This window comes from Panthera onca, chromosome B1 (assembly GCF_046562875.1).
Source record: "Panthera onca isolate mPanOnc1 chromosome B1, mPanOnc1 haplotype 2, whole genome shotgun sequence".
NCBI classification, from domain to species: domain Eukaryota; kingdom Metazoa; phylum Chordata; class Mammalia; order Carnivora; family Felidae; genus Panthera; species Panthera onca.
In genome coordinates, this window is record NC_138342.1 from 204,700,500 (window position 1) to 204,710,302 (window position 9,803).

At 42.8% G+C, this 9,803-nt stretch overlaps 1 protein-coding gene across 5 annotated transcripts in view; it reads left to right on the plus strand.

The window, feature by feature from the left end:
- The window catches only part of LOC132691459 (uncharacterized), a 64,168-nt gene that overhangs the window by 40,212 nt on the left and 14,153 nt on the right, over positions 1-9,803 (plus strand). For 3 of the 5 annotated variants that reach the window (XR_013554960.2, XR_013554959.2, XM_078445191.2), the window contains one exon: positions 267-4,738. The exons of the other annotated variants lie outside the window; for them this stretch is intronic. Coding sequence is in view for 1 of the 3 variants with exons in the window: in XM_078445191.2 (XP_078301317.1) it covers positions 267-293 (27 nt within the window). In the remaining 2 variants the exon portion in view is untranslated. Of the gene's footprint in view, positions 1-266; positions 4,739-9,803 lie in introns of those variants that run through there. 5 annotated transcript variants of the gene reach the window in all.

Below are 9,803 nucleotides of genomic sequence, written 5' to 3' on the forward strand. Positions count from 1 at the left end.
GCTCGAGGTGGGATTAAGGGTTTTAAGGTGTGGACACTCTTCTGCAGAGAGACCACTCAGCCCAGCCTGTCTCCTTCCCCTGCCTCCCTCAATGGATAGACACACATTTCAGCACTTTCTCCACCTCCCTCATTTCCATTGCTCCCTTTCTGGACAGACTGACTTGAGAGTTTCCAACTTCCCCGTGGAAGTCCTTTTTGAGTGTCCACTTTCCTTTCAGAGTAATATCAAGTGAGTCAAGCACTGATGGATATTATTTTTCCTAGGATGTGGAAGATCATTTTGCAAATTGAGCTCGGGTGTCATGTAGGAGGACTTCTTCCCCACCAGCCAGAATGTGTGTGGCACCAGCAAATTATTTGGGGATGATTGCTGTCCATCACTGTGCTTCTAAACTTCCTGAACTCTCTCCATATGGTCCGTATATACAACTATCATGAAGGTTTTTATCAACATATTTGTCTATCAAGGTGTGGCCTAGAAATGCTAACAAGAGACATCCTGTGGCTGGTTTCATGCTTTGTAAAATCTTTTTTTTTTTTTTTTTTTAGCTCCCTTCCCAATATGAGTACATATCCTATACCCATCGTTTATTTGCCAAATTTTAACTGGTACTACTGGGACATTACACTGCAAGGTAGTTTTAGGTTCACTCGTTTCAGGACACGTTTGTTGTGGATTTGTGACATTGATACACAGTTTGAGGTTGGAATTTGGAAATGCAGGGAACAGTGCGCCCTCATTTAAGCTGTGGCTGTAATGTGTCAGTATCTCTCACTCAACCAGGTGTCAGAACGGCAGGGTCCACCGAAATTGTGTTTTTCCCCCTCTATTGTTTGTTTGTTTTTATTTTTTTACTGTTTGTTTATTGAGAGAGAGAGAGAGAGAGAGCCCACGTGGGCAAGCCGAGGAGGGGCAGAGAAGAAAGAGAGAGAATCCCAAGCAAGCTCCATGCTGTTAGTGCAGAGCCCAACGTGGGGTTCAAACTGATAAACGGTGAAAACATGACCTAAGCTGAAATCAAAAGAGTTGGATGCTTAATTGACTGAGCCCTCCAGGCTCCCCTTGTTTGTTTGCTTTTTGACTTCAAGTTTTTATTTAAATTCTAGTTACTTAACAGGTAGGGTGAGATTGGTCTCAGGATTCGAATTTAGTGATTCATCACTTACATACAACAGCCAGTGCTCATCACAAGCGCCCTCCATAATTTCCATCACCCATCTAGGCCACCAGCCCCCCCCCCCCCCCCGCCCACCTGCCCTCCATCAGTTAAGTTTGTTCCCTGTAGTTAAGAGCCTCTTAAGGTTTGCTTCTCTCTGTGTGTCTCTATCTCTCTGTCTCTCTGTCTCTCTTTCTCTCTCATCCCTTCCCCTGTGTTCTTGTTTGCTTTATTAAATTCGATATATTTTTGAGTGGACAAGAGAATTCTTTCACACATGTTACGATGATCAGGTCCTTTTAGAAAACGAGTAATGCTGGTGCACCATGTAATTTGCAATGACCAAAAAAAAAAATCATATCTGGAAGTCATAACACTTGGGAAGAGGAGCTACAGCTTAAGAAGAGAAGACACCAAAGTCTGTTTCTCCCCTTTGGTAAATAGAGGCCAAGAAATATAGGAGCACTTTGCCTGGCCCTTGTCACTGACTTGGCCTCAGAGGGAATGTGGCCTGAATAGCATCTTGATTTTGACTTCTCATCTCCAGACTGTGAGAGAATAACGTTCTCTCCTTTGAAGCCACCAAGTTTTTGGTAATTGCTTATACAACCTCTGGAGATCAATAAGATGTCTTAAGTGGAATACCCTTCATGATATTTCATTTTTGTAATTGAAAGAGTTCAAATTGACTAAATGGATTTTGGATCTTGAAGACTTAATCAAAAGAAATTAGTTTTACTTTTTATTTTATCTAAATTGAGCAGAATCTTAGGGAAAATGCCCACAGAGCAGTGCACATTAGCCATAAAGGAAATAGCTTCAGAAATATCCACAAATATAAGTCAACCTGTAGAAATATTGGTATCCAACCTTCTCTTCCTGAATTGACATCAGCATCACACACACACACACACACACACACACACACACACACACACTTAAGTGAACTAAACCTCATGTTCCCAGATGGCGGAACAGCATGGAAGTTCTCGGCTTCTCTCATCCCTGAAATGCAGCTACGTCAGCACCAAACCATTTTGGGCACATAGGTAATTGATCTGAGGATTAACACAATAATCTGCACAACTTGAGCCACAGAACTTGGCGGGTACCTGGTGTGAGAGGTGAACTGGGGGAGAGAGAAGCCACGGAGGGTAGGGAGCTGTTTTTGTGGAGAGAGGACAGAGACGGGGCGGGGGATGGGGGGAATGTAGAGGGAAAGCACTCCACCCAAAAGTAGCTAGAGAGAAAGAGTAGAAACACTCACCAGTGACTGAACAAGAAAAGGAGAAAGGAGAGGGTTTTAATACCATTACGACTCTATAAACAGGGGCGTGCAGAGTCTGAGGTTTCAGAGGTCAGTGCCTGGCCATGCTCTGGTGGGGAGGAGGGGCGAATCCCCAGGGACAGGCAGTTGGCTCCAAGGAGTCTGTGGGCCACAAGGGGAGAAGTAGTTCCCCTGCTTGGAGGGCATGGGGTAGAGGCCATATGGCTTCCCCACAGGCAAAGATCCCAGTGAGCCCCGGAGAACAGCCACGTTTGCTGGTATTAGAACAAAAATGCCAGAGTTCAGTAAAACCTGGTGCGGGCTGTGTGTCGTGAATTGCCACAATCTCTGAACCTCTGCTGCTGTGCGATTGCATGAACTTTTTCTGGGGCAAGCAGGCACCTGGCCACAGTCTCTGAACCTCTGCTGCAGCGCAATCACGTGAATGTTGTCTGGGGCAAGGTGGCACCTGACCATTGCTCTGCAAGACCCTGCCCCAGAGAGTCAGAGTGGGTCCAAGCTGCAGGGGCCTCAGGAGTTAAGGGTTTGGAAACACAGCCTCATCTGAGGTAAAACTCAGGAGGGAGGTCCTGCCTGGCAGGCTGACAGCTTGGACACGGGCAGTATAGAAGCAGGGAGTTGACGGAAGCTGGAGACAGAGAAGAGGTGCTTGATTGAGGGTCGGTGAGAGCGTAGAGTTCCTGTGCCAGAAACTAGGAGGCTGGGTGAAGCCATTTACACCTCTCCTGTGCATGTGCATACATGCGCACACGCACCACACGGGTCCGCAGCAGTAAGGTAAGCAGCGCCTCCTAGTGGAGAACGGAGAAGTTACACCGAGCCCCGCCCAACTGCACCGACCAAGCCCTGATGGACCACCAGAAGTCACTCCCGCTGCTTAGTGTACAGACTATCGAGTGCTTCATAGTTTGAGTCCTAGGGGAAACGTGAGGTAACTTCATTCGGGTTTCATTCTGTTTACTGGTCCGTCTATTTGTGGGTTTTTTTTCCTGCTTTTGTTTAAATTGCTATTTTTCCCCCTTTTCTTTTTCTTGGATAAAGCAAGAGAAAAGCTTCTTTTCATTTTTCTTTAAATTTTTCTTGAAATTCTTTTTACTATGCTTTTTTATGTTTTGGTAATTTTTTCTCTTTCTTCATTTCATTTTATTCTATTTTATATCCTTTTTGTAGTTTTTAAACTTTTTCTTACTTTTTTTTTTCTTTCCCTTTATCTCTATTTTGTCAGGCTTCTTTCAGCAACCAGACCAAACACACCTAGGGTCTAGATTCCTTTATTTGATTTTTTGTGTTGTTTTTAATTTTTAACTTTTCCATTTTATTAATTCTTTTTCTTCCTGCAAAATGACAAACGAAGGAATTCACCCCAAAAGAAAGAGCAAGAAATGACAGCCAGAGGCTTAATCAATACAGACATAAGCAAAATGTCTGAACTAGAATATAGAACCACGATAATAAGAATACTAGCTGGGCTGAAAAAAAGCATAGAATCCTTTTCTGCAGGGGTAAAAGAAGTAAAAGCTAGTAAGGACGATATTAAAAATGCTATAACCGTGGGGCACCTGGGTTGCTCAGTCGGCAGGTCATGATCCCACAGTTCATGAGTTGGAGCCCCGCGTTGGGCTCTGTGCCGACAGCTCATAGCCTGGAGCGTGCTTTGGATTCTGTATGTCCCTCTCTCTCTACCCGCCCCCCATCCCCGCTCATGCTCTGTCTCTCTGTGTCTCTCAATAATAAATAAACTGTTAAAAAATTTTTTTTACAGGAGTAACACCCAAATCATAGGAGTCCCCGATGATGAAGAGAAAGAATAAGGGGTAGTAGGTTTTTGTGAGCAAATTATAGCAGAAAACATTCCTAATCTGGGGAAAGACATATCAAAATCCAAGAAGCACAGAGAACTCCCATTAGATTCAACAAAAACCGACCATGACCAAGGTGTATCATAGTCAACTTCACATAATATACAGACAAGGAAAGAGTGATGAAAGCAGCAAGGGGAAAAAAGTCCTTAACTGTGGGGAATAAGCTTAGGAATTCCCTGATCTTACACCAATGGATTAACAAGGCATAAAGAAATAGAAAGCCACAGGATGAACGCCTCTGAGATTAGGTAAACAAGATTAGGTAAACAGGGCAAAGGCCCCCAGTATAGGACAAAGGTGTAGGAATAGGAAATCTCAAGATGAAAACATCCAAGATTGGGGAAATAAGGTTAGGTATTCAGGGCGGAAGTGCCCCCTGATCTAGTACAATAGCAGAAAGCTGCTTTCACATGAAGGAAGGAAGGAAGGAAGGAAAGGAAGGACAAAAAGGGGAAAACAGGACTTTAGACCACAGAAGGGCAAAATTGCCCAGAGCTGAGCTAATTAGCAAAAGAAAGACGCCTTGTTGACCCTGAGGTAGCATGCTCTGTCTTTCTTATCCCCTAGGCCAGTTTAGGTAAACAGAGGTGGTGCCTCACGTCTGCTGTAAACAACCTTCTGGCCAGTGCCAGGATTTTGTTTCGTATTGACCCAAACCCCTAACAGCACATATCTTCAAAATCCCCTTTCCCTCACACCCATGAGTTAATGTTCACGATTTCATTGTCCCTTTGTGCACATGCATCATGCTTGTAAGCCTCTGATCCTGACAACAATGGAGCAAGGACCCTTACTCGGGGCTCTTGTCTCCTCCCGAACATTAGCCTCTCTCTCATTGTAATCCTGCATCCGCTCTCTTTCTGGACAAGAGAGAACTCCAGACCCAGAGTCTATGACACTTAACCTCTATGGGAAGACAGATCAGGTTCTCAACAGACCTATCCACAGAAACTTGGCAGGCCAGAAAGGGGTGGCAGGACATATTCAATGTGCTGAATCAGAAAAATATGGAGCCAAGAATCCTTTCTCCAGCAAGGCTGTCATCCAAAATAGAAGGGAGATAGAATTTCCCAGACAAACAAAAAATAAAAGAGTTCATGACCACTAAACCAGCCCTGCAAGGAATTTTAAGGGGAACTCTCTGAGGGGAGAAAGGATGAAACAAAACAAAATAGACCAAAAGTAACAAAGACTGGAAAGGACCAGAGAACATCACCAGAAACTCCAAACTCTACAGGCAACACAATGGCAATAGATTCATATCTTTCAGTAGTCACTCTAAATGTCAATGAACTAAACGCTCCAATCAAAAGAAACAGGGTATCAGAATGGATAAGAAAACAAGATCCATCTATAGGCTGCTTACAAGAGATCCATTTTATTTTTTTTTCAATTTCTTTAATGTTTATTTATTTTTGCCAGAGAGAGAGAGAGAGAGAGACAGAGCATGAGCGGGGGAGGGGCAGAGAGAGCGAGGGAGACACAGAATCCAAAGCAGGCTCCAAGCTCTGAGCTGTCAGCACAGAGCCCGACGCAGGGCTCGAACTCACAGACCGCGAGATCATGATCTGAGCTGAAGTCGGACGCTCAACTGACTGAGTCACCCCGGTGCCCCACAAGAGATCCATTTTAGACCCAAAGCCACCTTCAGATGGAAAGTAAGGGAATGGAGAACCATCTATCATGCTAATGGTCGCCAAAGGAACCCAGAGTAGCCGTACTTATATCAGACAAACTAGATTTTAAAATAAAGACTGTAACAAGACATGAAGAAGGGCATTATATCACAGTCAAGGTGCCTATCCACCAAGAAGATCTCACAATTGTAAACATTTATGCCGCCAGTTTGGGAGCACCCAAATATATAAATCAAATAATCACAAGCATAATGAAACTCACTGATAATAAGGCCATAATAGTAGGGGACTTCAACACCCCACTTACAACAATGGACAGATCATCTAAGTATAAAATCAACAAGGAAACAATATCTTTGAATGACACATGGGACCAGATGTACTTAACAGATATATTCAGAACATTTCATCCTAAAGCAGCAGAATATACGTTCTTCTCCAGTGCACATGGAACATTCTCCAGAAGACATCACATACTGGGATACAAATCAGCCCTCAACAAGTACAAAGAGATCGAGATCATACGGTGTGTATTTTCAGACCACAATGATATGAAACTTGAAATCAACCACAAGAAAACATTTGGAAAGGCCACAAATACTCGGAGATTAATGAACATCCTACTGAAGAATGAATGGGTTAACCAAGAAATTAAAGAGGAAATTAAAAAGTACATGGAAGCCGGGGTGTCTGGGTGGCTCAGTCGGTTACGTGACCGTCTCAGGTCCGTGAGTTTGAGCCCTGTGTCGGGCTTGGTGCTGATACCTCAGAGCCTGGACCCTGCTTGGGATTCTGTCTCCCCCTCTGTCTCTGCCCCTCTCCCACTCGCACTCTCTCTCAAAAATAAACAAACATTTTTAAAAAGTACATGGAAGCTAATGAAAATTATAACACGACAGCCCAAAACCTCTGGGATGCAGCAAAGGCAGTCATAAGAGGTAAGTATACAGCAATCCAGGCCTTCCTAAAGAAGGAAGAAAGGTCTCAGCTACACAATCTAATCTGCCACCTTAAAGAGCTGGAAAAAGAACAGCAAACAAAGCCCCAAGCCAGCAGAAGATGGGAAAGAATACAGATTAGAGCAGAAATCAATGATATCGAGGAAAAAAAAAACAACGAAAACAAAACCCAGTAGAACGGATCAATGAAACCAGGAGCTGGTTTTTTGAAAGAATTAACAAGTTGACAAACCCGTAGCCAGATTGATCAAAAAGAATAAGGACCCAGATAGATAAAATCTCGAGTGAAAGAGGAGAGATCACAACCAACACTGCAGAAATACAAACAAAAGTAAGAGAATATCATGAGCAGTTATATGCCAGTAAATTGGGCAATCCAGAAGAAGTGGACAAATTCCTAGGAATATCTAAGTGACCAACACTGAAACAGAAAGAAATAGAAAGTTTGAACAGACCCATAACCAGTAATGAAATTGAGTCAGTAATCAAAAATCTCCCAAAAATCGAGTCCAGGGCCAGATGGCTTTCCAGGGGAATTCGACCAAACATTTAAAGAAGAGTTAACCCTTATTCTTTTGAAGCTGTTCCAACAAATAGAAATGGAAGGAAAACTTCCAATCTCATTCTACAACACCAGCATTACCTTGTTTCCAAAACCAGACAAAGACCCCACTAAAAAGGAGAACTACAGTCCAATATCCACGATGGACATGGATGCAAAAGTTCTCAACAAGATACTAGCCAACCGGATCCAACAGGCATTCAAAGAATTATTCACCAGGATCAAGTGGGATTTATACCTGGGATGCAGGGCTCGTTCAATGTCCACAAATCAATCAATGTGATACATCACATTAATAAAAGAAATAATAAGAACCACATGATCCTCTCAATAGATGCAGAGAAAACATTTGACAAAGTACAGCATCCTTTCTTGACAAAAAAAAAAAAAAAAAAAAAAAAAACCAAAAAAAACCCTCAAGAAAGTAGGGATAGAAGGATCATACCTCAAGATCATAAAAGCCATATACGAAAGGCCCACCGCTAATATTACCCTCATGGGAGAAAAACTGACAGCTTTCCCCCTAAGGTCAGGAAGGCGACAGAAACGCTTTCTCCCTAAGGTCTCGCCACTGTTATTCAACATAGAGTTGGAAGTCCTAGCCTCAGCAATCAGACAACACAAAGAAATAAAAGGCATCCAAATCAGCAAGGAGGAAGTCAAATTGTCACTCTTCACCGACAACAGGATACTCTATGTGGAAAACCCAAAAGACTGCACCAAAAACCTGCTACAACGGATCCATGAATTCCGCAAAGTCGCAGGATTTAAAATCTTGGGGAAATAGATTCTATTTACGTAATGGGATAGAAAAATGCTTAGGGAGGAAAGCCACCACCACGGGGCGAAAACGCCCGAGGTTAGCTAGTGAGATACTGTAATGGGATCACGAAGGAAACTTGTTATATCACCTGAAGGAAATTACTTTCCATCTGGTGCCAATGTACCTTGATCACAAACTCCACATGCCCCCCAGACCCTTTGCTTCTTACTCACACAAGTTAATGATTGCTATGTGACTGTTTGCTCTGTGTTCACGTGTGTAAGATCTTGTTTTCTTCACGTTCACTACACGGGTAATATCTCGTGAGCTCAATAAATATGGAGACGAAACCCCTGTTTGGGGCTCTCGTCTCCTCCCGGACATTAGCCTCTCTTGTATTCACTTCTGTGTCCACTCTTCTGCTGCACAAGAGAGAACTCCAGACTCATAGTCCGTGACAAAACTCAATGCACAGAAATCGGTTGCACTTCTAGACACTAATAATGAAGCAGCAGAAAGAGAAAGCAAGGAATCAATCCCATTTACAACTGCACCAAAACCCATAAAATACCTAGGAATAAACCTAACCAAACAGGTGAAAAATCTATACACAGAAAACTATAGAAAGCTTATGAAAGAAATAGAAGACAGACACACACACACACACACACACACACACACACACAGGAAGAACATTCCATGGACATGGATTGGAAGAACAAACATTGTTAAAATGTTGATACTACCCAAGGCAATCTACATATTCAGTGCAATCCCTATCAAAATAACACCAGCATTCTTCACAGAGCTAGAACAAACAATTTGTATGGAAGCAGAAAAGACCTAATAGTCAAAAACAATCCTGAAAAAGAAAACCAAGCCTAGAGGCATCACAATTCCAGACTTGAAGATGTATTGCAAAGCTGTAATCATCAAGAAAATATGGTACTGGCACAAAAATAGACACTCAGATCAATGGAACAGAATAGAGAACCCTGAAATGGACCCGCAAACGTATGGCCAACTAATCTTTGACAAAGCAGGAAAGAACATCCAATGGAATAAAGACAGTCTCTTCAGCAAATGGTGTTGGGAAAACTGGACAGCGACATGCAGAAGAATGAACCTGGGCCACTTTCTTAACACCATACACAAAAATAAACTCAAAGTGGACAAAAGATCTAAACGTGAGACAGGAAGTCATCAAAACCTAGAGGAGAAGACAGTCAACAGCCTCTTTGACCTTGGCCGCACCAACTTCTTACTCAACTTGACTCCGGAGGCAAAGGAACCAAAAGCAAAAATGAGCTATTGGACCCTCATCAAGATCAAAAGCTTCTGCAAGGCAAAGGAAACAATCAGCAAAACTAGAAGACAACCGACGGAATGAGAGAAGATATTTGCAAATGACATATCAGATAAAGGGTTAGTATCCAAAATCTATAAAGAACTTCTCAAACTCAAGACCCAACAAACAACTAATCCAGTGAAGAGATGGGCAGAGGACATGAATAGACACTTTTCCAAAGAAGACATCCACATGGGTAACAGACACACGAAAAAATGCTCAACG